The following is a 21,257-nucleotide window of genomic DNA, read 5'->3' as shown; positions in this document are numbered from 1 at the left end:
ACTGCCCCTGCCAAGTCTGCAGAGGCAGAGTCTGCGGGGCTTGTCCTACTCCCCCAGGCTCGCGGACTCCACTGGGACCCCGGCAAACGTCTGACAGTCCCTGAAACCACGGCACCCAGCGTGACACTGAAGCTCAGTGGGGCACATAAGGCAAGAAAGATCTTTAGTGGGGGGGACGGAGGGAGGGTTGGGGAGAGCCACGCTTGAGGCAGGGGTCTTGCTCCTCGTGGTGCCGTCCTCTAGGTGGGCAGGGGGTCGTCGTCGCCGCTGCTGCACTTGCACTTGCAGCAGAGTACAAACGGAGTGGCCAGGAGAAGGAAAGGCGAGGCCACCAAGAGCAGGAGCCCAAATCCAGCGAAGATGCCCACGACCTGCACGAAGGAACACAGACGAGAGGGTGAGGTGGCTGGTCTGTAGGTCCCAGAGCTAAAGTATAGACCACACAGCCACCCAGCCAGCCATCAGCCCCCCACACCCATCCTTCTATCCTTCTATCCACCCATGCGTTCTTTCATCATCCACCCATCCATCTACCCATCATCCATCCATCCATCCTCCATCCACCCATCCATCCATCCATCCATCCATCCATCCATTTATCCCTCCATCCATCATCACCTATTCATCCATTCATACAGCATCCGCCCATATTCTCATCCATCCATTCATGCACCAACTCATTCATCAATCCAGTCATCATCCATCCATCCCTTTATCATCCATTCATCCATCATCATTCTATCCATCATCCATCCATCGATCCATCCATCCATCATCCACCTATTCACCCATTCATACAACATCCACCCATATTCTCATCCATCCATTCATCCACCAACTCATTCATCAATCTAGTCATTGTCCATCCATCATCCATCCATCATCCATTCACCCATCATCCATGTATCGTCCATTCACCCATCATCCATCCATTGTCCATTCATCCATCATCCATCCATCCATCGTCCATCCATCATCCATCCATCCATCGTCCATCCATCGTCCATTCACCCATCATCCATCCACCGTCCATCCATCCATCATCCATCCACCATTCATCCATCCATCTTCCATCCATATTTCCTTCCATTCATTTTCTTCCCCTCACTCCTGCTCCCATTTCTCCTTTTCTTTTTCCTCATTTTCACTTCTCTTCCCCACTTCTATCCATCTAAGAACCCACGCATCCATCCATCCATTTCCACATCCAGTTAACTCCCAAGCTTGCCCTGAGCTAGACACTGTCCTGTTACAAACACAGAAGCACTTAAGATGTTGGCCCTCAAGAAGCAGCGGTCAGGTGGAAAGAGACCACGGACTAATCAGCTGTAACAATGTTGCGAACAAAACCTGCCGTCAGGTTCTCGGGGGGATGGTTTTCAAAGGGACGAGACCTCGCTTACCCAGACGGAGGTCGTTAGGAAGACTGGGGTGAGGCATCCAGACAGGAGAACAGGAAAGGGGCAGCCAGGGTGCGTTAGGGACCAGACCTGTGTTGTCCCTGGAGTTTAAACCCCAGCACATGTCAATTCTGCTCTAACACATATGTTTGCCCCTGGGTGTGGTAAACGCTGAAAGAAATAAGCCTCCGTGTGGACAGGCTGTCATCCGGACTAGGCAGCGTGGCTGGTCAGAGGGCAACCTGCTCTTAGCTAGTCGAGCCCGCCCAGGCTGCGGAGTCCAGGTCAGATCTGCGGGTGGTGTTACAGCCCCACCTGGTGCTCAGAGGGATAATTACATCAACACATAGCACAGGGTTCTAATTCTGCCTCTGTTTCCGTCTCTCTGGGCCTCAGGGTTTCAATGATAAAGTAAACAAATGGGGTCGAAGGTCTCTAAGGACTACTGTCGTCTGTACAGCATCCCAGATGTGTGAAAGAAAATGCACCCCCACTTAGATATCCTCCCGAAACCATCACTGCACACAGGCGCACACACCGCGTGGCATCTGTCAATGAGGGTGTGCGGACGCTGAGAACCCTGTTTTCCGCCCAGCTGACTGACTCCTCTGGTCTGAATATCAGCAGGGGGACGGCGCACTGCGAATTCAGACCCTGCTTTGTCAAAACCACCTACACGCTGGTATTTCGAAAGACCCGAGAACACGCAGGAAGGTGCTCTTACCCAGAGGGTGGTCTTCAGCAAACTCAACCACTTGGAATGCACTGTTGGTCCCCAAGGGGCCAGGAACTCAGAAACGTGCCAACATCATGACCCATTGCTCCCATCCGTGGCCAGTTCACCATCTTCATCTACCTTGTCTGTTATCTGCACCCCACTTGATCAGCTAGGTTCCCCAATCTCCTGTCAAGTGGTGATGGGAGGGTGCAGACTGGCCAGGAGGAAGCAGCCAACAGTGAGGAATGAGACAGGGAGGAACTTTCACAAACAGAAAGCATCAGGCATGAGCCTGTGATCACGTGTCAGGCACAGACCAGCTCCTGCAGGGACACACGGTATAACCGCATCGGTCACACCGGCTAACCCTGACGTAGAGGCGCAGTTAACCACGCGCACGTAGTCTCCCCGGGCACCACTCCCGAGCAGAACACGCGTGTGGCCCCCGTAGGGCAGCCCCGCCCACAATAAATGATCATCCACGGGGTGAACCAGGTGAAACGGGACCGGTACATTCTGAATCTTCTGCACCAGGAAGTTTTTTTTGGTTGTTTTTTTAAATTTAATTAATTTATTTTTGTTACAGATGTTTCTCCTTTTCCCCCACAATGACACCCTCCTCCAGTTTCTGTCCCCCTTTCAAGCATTGTTGTCTCCGTCCAACAGTTATGCTTATATGCATAAGTTCTTTGGTGTATCTCTCCCCATTCCCCACCCTCTGAGGTTTGTCAGTCTGATCCCTACTTCTATGTCTCTGGGTCTATTTTGTGCAATCTTATCTTATTTTTTTTTCATTATATTCCACAAATAAGTGAGATCATGTGGTACTTGTCTTTCTCTGGCTTATTTTGCTCAGCATAATATTCTCCAGATCCCTCCATGTCATCTCAAAGGGCAAGAGATCCTCCTTTTTACAACTGCATAGTACTCCATTGTGTACATGTACCACTGCTTTTTTATCCATTCGTCTACTGATGGACACTTAGGCTGTTTCAAGATCTCAGCTATTGTAAATAGTGCTGCTAAGAACATAGGGGTACATATATTCTTTCTGATTGGTGTTTCAGGCTTCTTAGGGTATATTCCTAGAAGTGGGATCCCTGGGTCAAATGGCAGTTCCATTTTTAATTTTTTGAGGAAACACCATAGTGTTTTGCACACTGGCTGCCCCAGTCTGCATTCCCACCAGCAGTGTACTAGGAAGTTTTTCACAAAAACACATTCCAGGACTTGGAAAGTACGCCAAAGCCAAAGGCACGGTAAGGGGAACGGGACACCTTTCTTTCATTGAAACTTGGCCGGACACGTGCTGGGTGAGGGACCAGGGGCCGCGTCCAGTGTGCTGGGCCTGGGGCCGGCTCACAGGGCTCTTACCAACCGTCCCTTCGGGGACGTCCCCTTGGCAGCTGGACTGGCCGTCGCGGGCGTGTTCGTACACAGAAAGGAGCCGACCCCAGGCCAGGCCCTGCCCTTGTCAGACAGGATGGCAGAGCTGGCTGCGTGAGTGCAGAGGCTGTGACGAGAGGAGGGGACAGGGGGGCCTGCTGACACCACCTCCTCTTCCTCACTCCTTGCAGAGCCTCTGCCTGCTCCATGGCTACCTGCCTGGAATCGCACAGGACCAGGAGAACAGCAGGTGTCTGTCCCCCAAGGAATGGGCTCTCCTGCCGGGAGGGGGCGCAGAGCCCAAGTAAGGACAAACTTCTGGAAGGAACCCCGCCCGCCCCCAGCTCGGCCTGGGGGTAGCCGTGGCCCACCTCCCCGGCCTGTGGACACAGAAGGCCTCTTCGGGCTGAAGGCGAGCCCTCCCTCCAGGTCAGAAGACAAGGAAGACCAGGGGGTGCGACCCTCCCTGGGCTGGGGCTGGCATCTTGAGGAAGCAGACAGACTGGAGTGAAAGGGACGTCCCCTTGGTCTCTTACATGTGAGGCTGCTTTCTGGAACAGCCTTGGGAAAGGTCGGCGGCCACTTTGCAGCGACGGGGTTTGAAGAGAGCACCCTGCGCACGTCCAGGGGGGCAGGGAGGCAGGACAAGGTCTCCCTCCACACCCTCGGGCTCAGTCCCTGCTCCTGACCACTGGCGACAGCACCTCCCGGCAAGAGACCTGCCAGAGTGCAGTCCGACCACTTGGGACTCAATACTGAGCACAAAGCCTTTCTGGTCGCCGTGAAGTCCGCCGGAAAGCGTGCTGGGCAGAGGCACCTGGCCTGGGATGTTTCGCTCCCACAGAACCGTCCAAAGCTGCCGCTGAGAGGGATGAGAGGCCATCTCCGAAAGTCTCCTCCCAACCAGGGCCTGGCCATCTGAAGGAGGCAGAGCTGGGGCAGGGACCTCCTGAGACCAACAGGTTACACCGGGTGGCCCATCACAGCTGCTAACCATGGGGCCACAGGGCACTGGGTCCAGGGGCAGCTCCTGAGTGTGTGGGGTCTGAGCAGGACGTGTCCCGAGTAGCAGACGGAGGTGCACTTCCCCAGGGAGCTCATGACCAGGGTCAGAAGCTCACAGGAGGGGCCCATCCATGACAAGGGCAGAGTGTGGGGCCCTGGGTGGGACCCCGGTGGGACCCTGCTGGCAGGGGGCCGGCCCCGAAAGGAAGCTAAAGGCCGGCTCTGCACACGGGCACCAGGTCAGGTCGGCAACCTGTTTGGTTTGGTTTTTCTGTAACAGCTTTGTTGAGCTGTAATTCACAAACCTCACGGGTCGCCCTGTCAGGTGCACAGCTCAGTGGTCTTTAGTGTCGCCAGACTGTGCGGCCATCGCCGGTCACCTTACCCTGTTTCTAAAGTGTGCAGGGATGCGGAGCCGCTGTTCGCTGACTCACGGAGGGCAGAGGCTTTTCCCCACCCGCGCAGGGAGGGGTGCGAGGGACAGCCTACTGCCTGCCCGGCCAGGACCCCTACCACTGGCCCATACAGGGACAGTCCTGGGCCCTGCATGACTCCTCAGCTTGCCACGGGGTCAGCAGTGGGCCACGGAGGACGCCCACCTCGGGGTGGACACTGTTCTCAGGTACCTGCCTGGGGACCCGGCTCCTTTCCTTCCCAGGTGGGGCGACGCCTGGCTCCAAGGCACAGCAGGAGGTGTGTGAATGCCACAGGGAGGAGCCCTTCCAGCCTCTTCCCCACAGGGTCCCCCACGAATCCCACAGGGGTCCCTGCACCCAGACTGCTTGCCCAGGTCTTACCCTGGCCTGCCACCATGGGCCTGGCCCCTGAGATCATCTCTGGTCATTTCTGCCTCCTCCTACTGAGCTGGGGGCCTTCGGGCCACCGTTCTACCTTCAGCTCATCCCCATCTTCAGTGCCTGTCTGTCCCTCTGCCTGTCTGTCCCTAACCTGACTCCCTTCTGCCTGACTGTCCCTCTGCCTGAATCCCCTCTGCCTGACTGTCCATCTGCCCGACTGTCCCTCTGCCTGATTCCCCTCTGCCTGAATCCCCTCTGCCTGACTGTCCCTCTGCCTGTCTGTCCCTCTGCCTGACTCCCCTCTGCTTGTCTGTCCCTCTGCCTGACTCCCCTCTGCTTGTCTGTCCCTCTGCCTGTCTCCCCTCTGCCTGACTGTCCCTCTGCCTGACTCCCCTCTGCCTGACTCCCCTCTGCTTGTCTGTCCCTCTGCCTGACCGTCCCTCTGCCTGACCGTCCCTCTGCCTGACTCCCCTCTGCCTGACTCCCCTCTGCCTGACCGTCCCTCTGCCTGACTGTCCCTCTGCCTGACTCCCCTCTGCTTGTCTGTCCCTCTACCTGTCTGTCCCTCTGCTTGTCTGTCCCTCTGCCTGTCTGTCCCTCTGCCTGACCGTCCCTCTGCCTGACTCCCCTCTGCCTGTCTGTCCCTCTGCTTGACTCCCCTCTGCTTGTCTGTCCCTCTGCCTGTCTGTCCCTCTGCCTGTCTGTCCCTCTGCTTGTCTGTCCCTCTGCCTGTCTGTCCCTCTGCTTGACTCCCCTCTGCTTGTCTGTCCCTCTGCTTGTCTGTCCCTCTGCTTGTCTGTCCCTCTTCCTGTCTGTCCCTCTGCCTGTCTGTCCCTCTGCTTGTCTGTCCCTCTGCCTGTCTGTCCCTCTGCTTGTCTGTCCCTCTGCCTGTCTGTCCCTCTCCCTGTCCCCACACCAGCACAGCCAGCTCCTCTCAGTGCTCTGCCCTGGGCCTTCCTGGGCACAGTCTGAAAGAGCCTCCCAGTCACACCACGCCCAGAGCGGGTCCAGTTATGCACACGTTGCTGTTCACTCTCTGGCCCGAGATGGGATGTGGGCTCCCCGAGAGAACAGGGCCAGGTACACAGCAGGAATGAAGGTGCGTTGAAAGGATGCATGAGCATCGACCACAGGCCCTCTGTAACCTCCACAGACCGCGGACAAGGCTTCACTGGGACTCGGTCTGTTCTGAGACGGACTCACTTCCCTCATCAAGGGCTACGCCAGGACCTGGTGAAGCATGACCGAGACCACAAGGAAGAGCGAGTCCTCTGCAGTCCATGTTCACGTTCCCCGGGGCTCCAGCCTGGGCCGGGGTGCCCTGAGCATCCCCTTAGACCAGGAACCCCACGCACCAGCTGCTTTCGAAAGAGCTGACCTTCAACCAACGGGCAAGTCTTCAGAAACCACTGTGCACACCGGGCACACACACTCACACTCACACGCATACACGCTCTCTTTCCAAGATCCAAGCCTCTACCTGCGTCCGATGCCAGATCACAGAGGCTCGGGAGTGGCCCAGCTTGTTCCTGCAGGGTCCTTTGTCATAGTGGATGAGGAGGAAGTCGTCCTGGGGGGAGGACAGCAGGGTCGGTCGGGTCAGTGCTGAGTCCTGGGCCCTCCCTTCTTTATGCCCAAAGCCAATGGGGACGAGAAGACAGCCAGTGAGACCCGAGCTCCAGCACGGCCCCGCCCCCGGACTCCCGCCCCTCCAGGCCACCGCCCGGATTTCAGCCTCCCCCGAGGACGGCGGCCCTGGGCTCAGTGGCACTCTAGAACTTGAAGGGACGAGAATCGCGCGATGCAGGGTTCGGATCAAGTCGATCCACAGCTCAGCTCTTGGCTGCGGCTGAGCTCCGTCCTCCTGTCCCTCTGTCTTGGCGTCTTCCTCTCGTGCAGGAAAGACTGTTCCTGGAGGGGAAGGTGTCCCTCCTCCCTGGCCAGCCTCCTGCGTCCGTGCAGGCCAGGCCCATGGAACGTGCTCCTGTCTGCTCAGACCGCCAGCTCGGTCTCATCACCAGGGCCAGCTGGGAACCAGCCCCTGCGGTTTCTCTGACTGTCCACACGTGGGCAGTAGCTCCCTCTGACTCGCAGGGTGACAGCCTGTCCCGTCTCTTCCGGATGCTCCCGCCGCCCTCCTTGACCACCCATCACCTTCCCATGACCTCCAGCCAATCTGCTCAGCTAGGTTCTGGGTCCAGTGCTTGGCCCAAACCTCAACAACGCTGACTGAGTGAGAGATGGGCTTCCTGGGACCACCCCTCCACCCCTCCATGGATGGGAGGTGCCGTTTCTCTCCCTAGCATCCACAAAAAGAAACAGCTCAATAAATAGCACGCTGGGGGCCTAACAGCCCAGGACCTGCCAGGGACCCTTCCCCTTACTGTTGTTCAGAGAAGTTTCATCACGTTCCCCGTGGAACCGATTGGAGCTGGCTCGGACACAGAGGGCACCCCAGACACCAGAGCAGAGCGGACTGGCCTCCGAGACTGTGACTCCACCGGGGTGGGGGACCCTGCAGTGGGCAGCGGTGGCCCTGGAAATCAAACTTGCCCCCAGTCCACTTCCCACACTCCTCCAAAGTGTCTCCAAGGACACTGGACGGCCTCTGGTAAACTGGCATTTCACCCCCGCCCCCGCAGGAGGAAGTGGAAGGGGCGGGGGCAGCGAATTACTGGCCTGATGTCACACAGGACGTAATTTAGTGGTCAGGTTCTAAAAACCATCAGAATACAGGAAAGTGCCACATTATGTATATATACATCAGGGGTAATACATAGAGACACTGTATACATATATACACATATACAAGCATTTATACAGATACGCATATACATATATACACATGTACATACACACATGTACATATATACATATACACGTGCACACATGCATATATACATGCATATGCACATACACGCGTACACATATATGTACATATATACATACATATATACACGGCCACATGCACATATATACATGCATGCATGCATATACACATATACATAATGCATGTGTACACACACATATATACATATACTTACACACACACACACACACACAGAGGGTGTCCCAAAAATACAACACACTTGAACAACTGAGAACTCACTTAATTTTCACTCCTTTTCAGGTGGAACTGATTTGAAATAATGGGTGAGGCCAGACTAAGCTTTGAACAAAGAAAACGTGTCCAGGAGGCTTCTTTGTGGGACACGTAAAAGACAAAGGTGACGGTGCGGGACCGGCGCCAGCGGAGGCACTGAGCCGGACGGGACAGAAAGGTCGCTGCTCGCGCTGTCGGCCGCTCGGGCCAGAGCGCACAGCCGGCCGAAAGCAGGTGTTGACAAGCACGATGATTCATTTCCGAAGGTGCTTTTAAATTTGCAGACGAACCTTACGCTAATAAACACTGACTTTATAATCGTTCAAACTGTGTACATATTTTGGGGGACACCCTACATCTATACACACGTGGAGACACAGACATAAGGTCCCGGGGAACCCTCTCGGGCTCCTGACCCCCACGAGCCTGCACCCCAAGGCCGCGGCGGCACTCACGTCCAGGGACTCGAGGCAGTACCAGCAGAAGGCGTGCTTGCAGTTCTTACACATCATCTGGGCACAGCCTTCGTCTCGCTCGATGTACACCTTGCACCTGGGGCAGCGTTTGATGGGCGCGTCGTCCTCCTCCAGTCTGAAGGCCGAACTGCGGGGAGAAGGCCGTCAGGGCCCGGCCCACAGGACCCAGGACCGAGGCCTGTGCTGGGAGCACGGCTGCCCTGGAGGGACCCAGGGTGCTCGGTAGCACACGAGATGAAACGAAACCAAAGAAACAAAAACTGTGGAAAACAATCGCCCGAGATCTGTGAGTCGGCTGGTTCAGTTCTGGCGAAAACAGCACCATTAGCACACTCTAAATTTAGATGTCGGCACAGACAAGCTGAAGACCAGGTGAGAGGCTCAGAATGGAGGTGTCTGCGTCGTGGGGCTGGGGTCACCGCATGTCCTGATTCATGTATGGGTGCCCTTTCCAAAGGGTTGATCATGTTTGTGCACTTTACCACTTTCAGGAAGAACAGATGTTAGAAACCCGCCCTGTCTCCTTGGTCAGAGCTCCCTGGTGTCTTTCCTGACCTGCCTTCCTGGGAAGAGGGCTGCCTGGCAGGGTGAACCTGGCAGGGTTGGCCTGACGGCTGGCTGCCAGCCTGGGCTCAGGTGCCGGCAGGTCCACAATCTCCACGTGTAACCACCGCGCCGAGCCTGTCCCCTCCTCAGAGCCACCTGAAGAAGTCACTTCCGAACAGCACAGGGCGTGGCCACAGGTGTGCGTGAGGTGTGTGGGGTGTGCGTGGGGTGTGTGTGGGGTGTGCATAGGGTATGTGTGGGGTGTGGGGGTGCGCATGGGGTGTACATAGGGTGTGCGTGAGGTATGTGGGGTGTGTGTGGGGTGTGCATGGGGTGTGCGTGGGGTGTGTATGGGGTATGTGTAGGGTGTGCGTGAGGTGTGTGGGGTGTGCATGGGGTGTGTGTGGGACGTGCATGGGGTGTGCATGAGGTGCGTGGTGTGTGTATGGGGTATGTGTAGGGTGTGCGTGAGGTGTGTGGGGTGTGCGTGAGGTATGTGGGGTGTGTGCATAGTGTGTGCGTGGTGTGTGTGTGGGGTATGTGTAGGGTGCGCGTGAGGTGTGTGGGGTGTGCATGGGGTGTGTGTGGGACGTGCATGGGGTGTGCGTGAGGTGTGTGGGGGGGTGGCGGGTGTAAATAGGGTGTGCGTGGTGTGTGTATGGGGTATGTGTAGGGTGCGCGTGAGGTGTGTGGGGTGTGCATGGGGTGTGTGGGGGACGTGCATAGGGTGCGCATGAGGTGCGTGGTGTGTGTATGGGGTATGTGTAGGGTGTGCGTGAGGTGTGTGGGGTGTGCATGAGGTGTGTGGGGTGTGCATGGGGTGCGCATGAGGTGGCTGGTAAATGGCAGCAACCTCTGCTGCTAAGGAGAAGGTCACAGAAAGTCAGGTGTGGCGACGGAACGAGGTCCACGCCCTGCTAATGTTGGAAGATGGCGCCCGGCGCACCGCGCTCGCTGTGGCCTCCTGACGTCCAGCTGGTTCCCGCAGAGACTCAGGCCACCGGGTCAGGCCCAGTGCGCAGGGCTGACCGCCGGGTCAGAGCGTGAGGCTGAGCGTGAAGAGGGGAACCCGCGGTCTCCTGGGACTCAGGCGCTTTCGCAGGAGAGGCCACGAACAGAGGCACGGCCAGTGGGGGGCATCTCCCAGGAGACCTGGGCAAACAGGAGGTTCCAGAGCGTGAGACCTGGCACCTCGGGGGCACCGACACCGCCCTGACCTCAACTACGGTGTCGAGCGTCCCCGGCCCTAGGGTCACACTGCCCATTACCACCACCATCAACTCGCATAGAGAGCAGCTTGGGCAGCTCCATCGACCCACGTGCGCTGACATCTAAGTCAGAGAGCAGGCGGTGGGCACAGCTGGCCAGGCTGCTAGGGACGCCGGGCGGGGGCGGATTGCGCTTTGGGAAAGCCGCCTCTATTCCAGGAGACCGGCTCACCGGCTCTCGGCACGCAGATGGCGCCCGACAGCAAGCCTCCGGGCAGGGGGACAGGAGGACTGTGCAAAGCGGAAGGGGCGTGTGCCCGCTGGTGCCAGGCTCTGGGGTCACAGAGTTCAAACCCACGCAGGCCTCAGGCCAGGAAGAATCCGCCGTGTGCACAGGGACCTGAGACACAATATCGCTGGTGCTCACATCAACGCCAGCCATCTCCCAGCGGGGACACAGAGGACGGGCCACCAGCCCTGCCTGGGGACTGGGAAGCCGAACCAAGGAGGGGATGTAAGTCAGTCTTCGAGGGCGAGAAGCGGGCCCAGGAATAGGAAGGGCAGAGACGGGCACAGAAGGGACATGTCCCAGGTATCCAGAGGGTCCCTGTGCAGGTCCAGCCATGGGGAGTCGGGGTGGCGACAGCAGGGCGGGGAGAGAGGAAAACGGGGTCGCAGCTCGCGACCACACCTAGGGGTGCCCAGCGGGAGTCTGTCTATGAGAAAGGTGGAGCCCACAGGTACAGGGCCAACTCTGATCGAACCATGTGACTGCAGATTTTAGGACAAAAAATAGAAGCTGGATAATATCGATTTCTCATGGCTCAACCTCCTGAATGGTGCCAGCGTCTGCCTGGGCTCCCAGCTGAGGAGCCAGGGGGACAGGGGGGCAGGGGGGCCAGGGGGGCCAGGAGGGCCGGGGGGTTGGGGGGGACAGGAGAGACAGGGAGGCCGGGGGGCCAGGGGGGACGGGGGGAGAGGGGGGTCAGGGGGACAGGGGGGATGGGGGAGAGGGGGGACAGGGGGGACAGGAGGGACAGGGGGGACAAGGGGGACAGGGAGACCAGGGGGACAGGAGGGCCGGGGGGGACAGGAGGGACGGGGGGGCCGGGGGGACAGGGGGGCCGGGGGCAGCACTGAGACCATCTCTCCCGACAGCCTCAGCCTGCTGCTGGGGTCCTTCTGGTGTTTAGAACCAATGCCACGGCCTCCGTCCCCCTCCGGTGCCCCATTTCAGGTCCCCTTCAAAAGTGGAGTCTCGGGAAACATCGGGACGTGGAGCCCGCCACGGGAGCTCACCACGCACACGTGTCCTGGACAGGCCGAGGGCGGCACTGCGTGCTCCCAGGGCCTGGGCAGGGCCTGCCCATCATCAGATCTCAGAAACGGAAATCAACCAACCAACCAACCCAGGTGTGGGCGACTCAAGAGGAGGGGCGATCCGGAGCCCCGCGCCCCACCCCGCCCCCTCACCCTCAGCCGAGCCCCTGTGGCAGAGCCTACCTGGTGTCCCCGGGAAGGAAGGTGACGGGCATGGTCTCTGGGCAGCCCTGGCCGGGGTGCCAGCCGGCTTTGCAGGCGGAGCAGAACTCCGTGGCGCAGGCTCGGCACTGCACCAGCTGAGGCGTCTGCAGCCCCCGCTCCTGGAGCTGACACACGGCCTGGCAGGTGGACACCGGGCACCAGGTCCGGCAGGGGTCCAGGAGCACCTCTGCACAGGGGACAAGAGGGACAAGAGGGACAGGTCACAGTCTGCAGACGAGAGACGTCGGGGCCTCAGCCCAGCGCTTCACATTTGCAACCGCGAGGAGTGTCGTCAACACAGCAGTGCCCCCGGCGTCTCCTCCTGTCCAGGAGTCCCCCCCATCCCCGTCCAAATTCCCCGGCGGCCCGATTGACCCCCGAGAGCCCGCACACGGTGGTCCGGGCACCGCCTGGCCATGTGCCCCCAGGGCCCGGCTTTCTGAGTGGAGCCTGTGCTTTGGGCCCCAGCAAGACATGCCGCAGACCCTCAGCAGACCCTCAGGCGCCGGTCTGAGGCGGTCAGCGGGGGCGGGGCGACTTCTCACCCACTGCTCATCTGCCTGAGACTGTCTCCCTCCCAGACTTGAAGCTAGGCCCTGAGCTCCCCACGGGGTGCATGGCCAGGCCCTCCATCCGGGCTGAATGAAATACAGAAAGTGAGTTTAGGACACAGGACACCCCGACACTGCCGTGTCTTCACATCCCTGCTCAGAACTCGGGTTTCCCCAACGGGCTGGAGCTGCCCACCCCCTCCATCAGCCAGGTTGTGCGTTTCCTTCCCCCTTGCCTGGGGGGACCCCGAATTCTCCGTTCAGCCCCACAGGGAACCCGGGAGGCTGGTGACTGGCCGAAGCATCCCAGGGCTGCCTTCCGAGGCCAGCCAGTGGCCAGGGCGTCCTAGGCTCCGGCAGGCTGCCCTTGGGAAGTGATGGGAGGCGGCGGGACCCGGCGGGGAACTCGGAGAGCAATGACCGTGTGCAGGCCAAGGGGCCGTGTGACCCCGACAGCCAGCGGGGCCAGGATCTGCCCTCGCTGTGGTCGGCACAGGCAGGGGCTGGACGTGGCCACAGCTCGCCGGCTGCCACGGGACATGCGTGTGCGCCACGCTGCCCAGTGAAATGGGGGGCCAGCTCCAGCCTTCTGAGCACGAGCTTCGGACACTGGTCGTCCACTCCAGGGCTGGAACTTCTCTGGGAAGGGCACGTGGTGAGAATCCACACCGGCTCCGTCCTCCGCCGGCTCACTGCTGGGGCAGAGCCAGCGTGGAGATGGTCCACGGGTGTCCCGGTAACAGCTGACCGGCAGCACGGGCCGGGGCCGGCTGGCCGACTCCGGTCTAATCTGACTCCCTGCTCCGCCTTTTATTAAAGCGAATTAATCCGCAGCGTCACACCGTCAGAGCGGCAGGCCTGGGCAGGATTAGAACTCGATCCTCTGAGGACACCTGGAGTTCAGGGGACCGACTCCTCTCCCAGCGGCCTCCGTCGTGACCATGCCAGGTCGGGACGCCCCACAGCGAGGGGGTGAGTGAACGCAGCTCACTGTTTGTCCTCGGTTTCAGCTCTTTCCTAGGAGTGGCTCCGGCTGTCAGATCCGAGGAGGTGGCTTTGTGGGGAACGGGGTCAGCCTCTGCCTCCGGAACAGGGTGCGGGGCCGCTGCCCGCTGGCCTGCACTGAGGGACCGGCGACAGGAGGGAGGGATGCTCGGCTGGGTGCTGGGTGCTGCTGGGAGTGTGGGAAGGGTCTGGTGCAGGGGAGATGCCCCCAGCCCCCTCAGGAGTTAGTCCCACAGAGCACCTGGCACCTGCCCTCCTTCCCTGCGGTGTGTGGTGTGTGAGCCAGCTCTGCCCAGCGGGCCCACGGGGTCCCCTAGGTGCACACGCCCAGGAGGGCCCTGCAGGCTGTGGGTGCTGCGTGAGCCCAGCTGTGCCCAGCGGGCCCACGGGGTCCCCTAGGTGCACACGCCCAGGAGGGCCCAGCAGGCTGTGGGTGCTGTGTGAGCCCAGCTCTGCCCAGCGGGCCCACGGGGTCCCCTAGGTGCACACGCCCAGGAGGGCCCAGCAGGCTGTGGGTGCTGCGTGAGCCCAGCTCTGCCCAGCGGGCCCACGGGGTCCCCTAGGTGCACACGCCCAGGAGGGCCCAGCAGGCTGTGGGTGCTGCGTGAGCCCAGCTCTGCCCAGCGGGCCCACGGGGTCCCCTAGGTGCACACGCCCAGGAGGGCCCAGCAGGCTGTGGGTGCTGCGTGAGCCCAGCTCTGCCCAGCAGGCCCACGGGGTCCCCTAGGTGCACACGCCCAGGAAGGCCCAGCAGGCTGTGGGTGCTGCGTGAGCCCAGCTCTGCCCAGCAGGCCCACGGGGTCCCCTAGGTGCACACCCCCAGGAGGGCCCTGCAGGCTGTGGGTGCTGCGTGAGCCCAGCTCTGCCAGCAGGCCCACGGGGTCCCCTAGGTGCACACCCCCAGGAGGGCCCTGCAGGCTGTGGGTGCTGCGTGAGCCCAGCTCTGCCCAGCGGGCCCACGGGGTCCCAGGTGCACACCCCCAGGAGGGCCCTGCAGGCTGTGGGTGCTGCGTGAGCCCAGCTCTGCCCAGCGGGCCCACGGGGTCCCAGGTGCACACCCCCAGGAGGGCCCAGCAGGCTGTGGGTGCTGCGTGAGCCCAGCTCTGCCCAGCGGGCCCACGGGGTCCCAGGTGCACACCCCCAGGAGGGCCCTGCAGGCTGTGGGTGCTGTGTGAGCCCAGCTGTGCCCAGCGGGCCCACGGGGTCCCCTAGGTGCACACGCCCAGGAGGGCCCAGCAGGCTGTGGGTGCTGCGTGAGCCCAGCTCTGCCCAGCAGGCCCACGGGGTCCCCTAGGTGCACACCCCCAGGAGGGCCCAGCAGGCTGTGGGTGCTGCGTGAGCTCAGCTCTGCCCAGCGGGCCCACGGGGTCCCCTAGGTGCACACCCCCAGGAGGGCCCAGCAGGCTGTGGGTGCTGCGTGAGCTCAGCTCTGCCCAGCAGGCCCACAGGGTCCCAGGTGCACACCCCCAGGAGGGCCCAGCAGGCTGTGGGTGCTGCGTGAGCCCAGCTGTGCCCAGCGGGCCCACGGGGTCCCAGGTGCACACCCCCAGGAGGGCCCTGCAGGCTGTGGGTGCTGCGTGAGCCCAGCTGTGCCCAGCGGGCCCACGGGGTCCCAGGTGCACACCCCCAGGAGGGCCCTGCAGGCTGTGGGTGCTGCGTGAGCCCAGCTGTGCCCAGCGGGCCCACGGGGTCCCAGGTGCACACCCCCAGGAGGGCCCTGCAGACTGTGGGTGCTGCGTGAGCCCAGCTGTGCCCAGCGGGCCCACGGGGTCCCAGGTGCACACCTCCAGGAGGGCCCAGCAGGCTGTGGGTGCTGCGTGAATTCCAACTTGACACGGAGCTCAGTGCTGGTCTCCTTGGGAGCCCAAAGGGACAGCGCTGCCCAGGCCAGACCCCGTGTCCACTGCTCTCCAGCCTGACCTTTTGCTCGGAGGCGCCTGTGACCTCAGGAAAGGGTCATGTTCCTAAGCCGTGTGGTCTCTCTTCGGCCCCCAAGGCCGCGTCTCCTTGCGCACGGAAAATGCAGCTGTCAAGATGCCTTCTCACGAGAGGCCCAGGCACATCCCCGAGGGCAGGGCAGAGGACGCCGGGTGAAGGTTTCCATGGTAACGACTTAACTGTTGTGACTTCTGTCCTGTGGAGCCGCGCACGGTGCCGTCTGTCCCACGGGAGACATTCCCCACCGGAGAGGTGGGGGGCAAACACTGTGCACCCCAATAGACAGACACCAGGGCACAGGGAGCCCTGTGCCCAAAGCCCCGGCTTCCCCTGGCTTCCCCCGACTCCCAGCAAAGTCTCCGTCACCACCCCCTCTGCTGATTCTGCCAGCTGGGGGTACAGGTCCCCCAGAAAGTCCACGCTGGGCAACACCAGAGAGCTTCCTTCAGAACGTGTGCAGGGAGGCAGAGGCAGGGTCACAGCTGTCTGTGTGGAACTGAAGACGGTAACAACGGGTAACACACGACTAGGGGTGTCACACTCAGCCGTAACCTGCTGCCGCCCACCTGGCCGTGCTCACGGTCCACATCTGCCTGTCCCCTGCACACCTAATGGCAGACATGCGCGCATTCCCCCCATGTACGCATGGGAACAGATCCAATATGCGTACAGACACAATGTATACACTGTGCTTTCAATCAAGGCCAGCGGTTCCCAGGGACATGTGACTACTGGTGGATGCAGCAGGCTCCCAAACCTCTCATATAAATCCTAAGACATGTAGAAAAGGTGCCTCTCTTCCTAAAGCACGGTTCTCCCTTGAGAAGCGAGCAGTGAAGGGCACGCGCTAGCGCCCCCTCAGGCGGGTATGACTGTCACCAGCCTGGTGCTGCAGGTCCCGTCCGGCATCCCTGCTTCGGGCCAGGCCTGAGCACTGAACAGGTAGCCTGAAGAAATACTCCATCTCTCCAGCTTCCCTGTCCCTTAAAACGAACAACACCCAGCTGGCGTCAGCCTCGCACAGGCGCTGCCAGCCGGGGGAGGCACCCCGGGGGCTTCGGGCTGTCTCTGGGGACTGAGAGTTTCTGGAGAGACAGGCACAGATAAGAGCACCTGCCACGTGGCATGGTCTGCGCTCCAACAGGCGCAGGGGTGCACCATGGGCTCCCAGAGAGGGTGACGGACCTCGCCCCCCACAGGCTGTCTCCTCCTGTGTTTGGTCCTCCGGTTGGGCAAGGAGGTGCCCGGGAAGAAGAAAGTCCCTCACACCCTTGCCTGGCTTCCTGCTCGCTCAGAACCCCGGCGTTGTGAGTGGAGAGGTTTCCATTCAAATCAAGGCGTTGCTATCAGACGAGGTGTTCTAGAACCATCTAGAACGGGCGCCTGGACTTCCACGGGCTACTTGGGGAGATGTTTTCTGAAAATCGTGCAGCTGCCTGAGTCCTCCGCGGACCACATTGCAAAGAAACAGAACAGGTCAGTCGCAGTGCGCTTTCCGGTCACATCTCCAACCCTGCCTGGCGACGAGCCGGGATCAATGGCTGCATCTTAGTCTAACGTGGGAACGTTTCCTGCAGACAGGTCCTGAGCCCGAGTGGGCCTGAGTCCGTTTACTTTGGCTTTTCACACAACGTGAGCAGAGCGCTGTAAAGTCACCGGGTTGACAGGTGCGTTTTTCTAACCTAAGTCAAACTGCTTTCTTTCCGATGCAAAAGGAACAAAACCTCTTTGACGAAGTCCAAGCGCTAGAGAAATAACAGCTGACGTGAGCAGGGAGCCACCTTGACCCAGCTGCATTTTTTAATTAAACTCAGTGTCACAGAAAGTTCATTTTCTTAGAACCCACGTAACCGCCAAGTTCTGTCTCGCTTCTCTTTGGAAAGCGTTTTCAGAAGAGCTTGAACGTCTCAGAAATCCGACTCGGTCCCTGTGGCGGCTCCCCACGCTGGCCAGGGTATCACGTGTATTACATTTACATCACAAACTGCCAAAACCAAGTGGCAGCTGCCGTTTAAATAAACAAGCTCTTGAAAAGAAACTGCAGTGCTATCAAAAACACTCTTCTTTGTGTTTTTAAGTTGGCCACACATCCCCCTTTATTTTTCCTTGAAGAGTAATCAAGAGGAAATATCTTTAATATTTCTCAAACACACACACACACACACACACACACACACACACACACACGCGAGACCGTTCCACATCCAGCTAAGCAGGAGGCGGATCCCGAGCTCCGGTCTGGTCTGAAGGCAACCCCATCTGCAGTGTCCCCGAGAGCCAGAGCCGGGGGCTGGGTCTCCGGAGCGCCCCAGTGCAGACAAGCACCTCCAAGCCTGTCCAGGTGGGAGTGCAGAGTGTCGTGACACACGGAGAGGGAAATGTTGGAATCGGCCACGTCCACAACCCCGTGCTGCATAAGGCGCGTCACCCACACGCGTCAGTCACCCCGCCCTCCTGCAGTGAGCCCCAGGGCCAGAAAACACACACGGAAACGGGGCCAAAGGGAAGCCACGGACTCGTCAAGACATAACGTGCGGAGCCGCCGCTGCCGTCAGAGGGCAGAGGAAGACCTGCCCTGACATTCCGAGGCCGTAGGGCTGTGAATTGCATCTCAGATATGCTGTTATCAGTGTGGCTGAAAGAATTAGTGAAACAAAATATCCCGGGGTGAGAATGAACAACAGCAGCAACGTGTTATCAATTCCCCTCCCACGTCACGCCAGCCCGGAGGGCTGTGCAGGGCACTGGGACAGGGGTCTGGTCCACATCCTACCCCATCACCCCCTAAGATGGGAATCAGGTGAGTCAACCGGCCTCCGGGGGTGCTGTTTTAGCAGCAGGTCAGCCTGGAAGGGCGCTGTAAACGTATGGAGATAAGACACGGCACCTGGGAGACCGGGCCTGCGGGAGCTGGACAGGGAGCGGGAAGGTCACACTCGGGAGTCTGGATGGCGTCGCCCTGCTCCGGTGATTAGCCTCAGGCCTTCCGGCCACACCCTGTGTCTCTTCAAGTCAGTGCCTGTCTGTGTGCAGCCTTCAAGCTGTGGGGACTTAACCTGGCTGAGAATGATGCTCCAGGAGGGTGACCTCTCTAACCCCAGGAGCCCACACCCCGATAACCGGCTGCTTCACGGTCCTTCCTGCGACCACACTGACCCCAGCAGAGGCCGGCCCTGCCTCCCTGGAGAACTCAGAATGAGTTCCACAATGACCGTTTCCCCTGCTCCGTTGTAGCCAAATGACGCCCCATCCCAGCTACCGAAAACACTCCCGCAAGTTCCCCGGGTTCTGCCATCGGAGCCGGCTCCTGGGCCGGGGCACCTACCTCTCTCGAACTGCAGCTTCTTATATCTCTGCATCATCTCAGCTGCAACCATGCACTCGATCTGAGGAGGAAACACCAACAAGGACAGTGAGAGGCCGAGGCCAGCACCAGGGCAGGTCACCGCACCAGAGCCCCCCGCTGCGTCGGCCGGCGCGGGGCACGTGCCTCGTGTTCCTGCAGGCGGCCCTGCTTGGGGCAGGCGGCGTCCGGGCAGCTGATCGTGGTTTCTAACCCTTCCTTGATCAAGAGCTCCACGTACTGTTTCAGGCACTGAAAGAGGAAGCAGAAGGACCTGTGAGCATCTCACTTCCTCCGGGCTGAAGGCCCACGAGACAGGAGACAGAGACCCATCCACACTGTTTGCCGTGTTGCCCGGGGCTACCACCAAATTAGAGGCTCTGTTCACTCACCAGATATTTATGGGGTGCCCCCTAGGAGCCAGGGGCCACGTGCTGGTGCCAGGCAGTCCCCACTCTCCGCCCCAGCAGACACGAGGCCAGTAAGTCTACCAGCAAGGGGACAGGTGGGGAGGGAAGGTGGGGTTCACCCTGCGCAGCTGCCCATTGGCACCTCTTGCTTCGTGACCGCCTGGCAACAGTCTCAGGGGAACACTGTGAGCCTCCCGTCTGTCAGATGTGAAGACGGAGTCGCCAAGGGGGGAGCCGGCCAGCTTCCCCAGACAGCGAGGCCCGGCAGGTGCTAACCCAGCCTGGCGCCCCGAGGGGAGCCCGGAGTGTCCTCCCGCAGGGACACCTCAGCTGCGGGAGAACACGGGTCACCAGCTTTTCTAGATGCGCCGCTGGCTCGGAGACGGACCGTTTGCTGCCGGCTCCCGCGCCCGGCAAACCCGGATGGAATTCCAGCGAATTCCTCCGGCGAGCAGGGACAGCCCAGAAGGAAGGGGCCCGCTCATCCCGAACTCCTTTCCCAGGGACGTGTCCTCCGAGCACCCACCAGAGTGCAGAAGACGCAGCGGCACTGGGCGAGCGTGGTCATCTGCTCGACCGGATACTCCCCCAGACACAGCTTGCAGGACACCAGCGGGTCCAGGGCCAGGTCCCACGTGGGCCGGTACCACGCCGTGGTCATGGCCGATCCGTCTGAAACGAGAGAAGACCGGCTCGGACCCTCCACCAGAGCGGGGGCAGGGACCAGGCCTCCTGGCAGCCATGGGGGCCCCAGGCAGTGAGCGCTGGCGGCCTGCGGTTTCAGGGGCTCACTGGGGTCCCCTGAGAAGTTTTAGCCACAAGCCCCTGGTTTGGGGATGTGGGTGATACCCTGCCACACTGATGGTGACGTTCAAGTCCAACCTCCAAACGGCCGAAGCCCATCCTGCTCTTCTGTCCATCCTTCTGAAGGCCGACGAGTAAGACGCACCCACCAAGCACCCAGCCCAGGAGGGCAAAACCTTAGCCGCCGCGGAACAGAAGTTTTGTTAAAATAGTCACCGATGAAGTCGAGCTGGTCCCTGCCCACGCCGGCTTCCACTGCACCGCCCTGTGTCCCCGCCCCTGCAGGGACAGCCCGCACGCGGCCTCCTGCGCCCCGGCAGTCCCGGAGCACAGCCTCAGGAAGGTCAGGCCCCGCGGATCGCCCCCTCGGGGGCGCGGTGAACCTCAGACACGCCCGTCCCTCGGTGCCGGCGATCACCACCCCAGCCGACGGCAGGCTCAGCCCCGCTCCCTGCCCACCACGCCTGTGCTCCCCGAGAGCACGGATTCTCAGCGGCTGCTTTGATCACACCGATTCCCACTGCACGCTGCTCGGGGTCACGGAGGGGTACGTCTCCCGTTCTCAGCCCGGGTCTGAGCCAGGGGTCTCTCAGGAACTGTCTGATGACTGAAGGAACACGCTCTGGCAGCTAGAGATCAAATCCTCACTCTGACCCTCAGGCCTCGGTCTAAGCCTTGGGACACTGACCAGGCACCTGCCACAGGTACGTAGGTGCTTTATGACAGCAGCACCCCGTGCCCCACGCTCAGAGCTGGGTGAGTCGGTTACAGCTCCCGAGAAAACCCCTGGCCATCTGATCTCTGCATGCTTGTCAACACCTCAGGGTCCAAACGGATGGAGGTGGTGACATGTCCTTCCCACCTAACCTCGCTCTCCGACCTGAGGAGCAGCATGACCCGATGCGGACACGCCCGCGTTCTCAGCCGGTTCGCGAGGCCATGAGCGGAGGACTTGCCTCAGCCGACTTCACGCCTACAGCGCAGGGTGGTGGACACAAGGCCAAACACACAGCCCAGGGGCAGAAGAGAAAACAAGACACCAG

General features: G+C 60.5%; 1 protein-coding gene across 2 annotated transcripts; it reads right to left on the bottom strand.

Moving 5' to 3' along the window:
- Positions 1 to 239: 239 nt before the first annotated feature.
- RNF144A (ring finger protein 144A) lies at positions 240 to 20,072 on the bottom strand. 2 transcript variants are annotated; one of them, XM_036263557.1, is made up of 7 exons: positions 19,937 to 20,072; positions 19,148 to 19,252; positions 18,983 to 19,043; positions 12,143 to 12,350; positions 8,865 to 9,012; positions 6,787 to 6,876; positions 240 to 371 (listed from the first exon to the last, which is right to left on the bottom strand). In XM_036263557.1, exons 1-7 carry the CDS (start codon positions 20,069 to 20,071, stop codon positions 240 to 242), a joined length of 879 nt encoding a protein of 292 aa, XP_036119450.1. In that variant the 5' UTR covers position 20,072. The 2 variants fall into 2 exon arrangements, with proteins under 2 accessions (XP_036119450.1, XP_036119451.1); XM_036263558.1 differs by lacking the exon at positions 19,937 to 20,072 and adding an exon at positions 19,393 to 19,675.
- Positions 20,073 to 21,257: the final 1,185 nt, after the last annotated feature.

This window comes from Molossus molossus, unplaced genomic scaffold (genome assembly GCF_014108415.1).
Source record: "Molossus molossus isolate mMolMol1 unplaced genomic scaffold, mMolMol1.p scaffold_m16_p_15, whole genome shotgun sequence".
NCBI lineage: Eukaryota > Metazoa > Chordata > Mammalia > Chiroptera > Molossidae > Molossus > Molossus molossus.
This window is presented reverse-complemented; position numbering and strand designations above follow the sequence as displayed.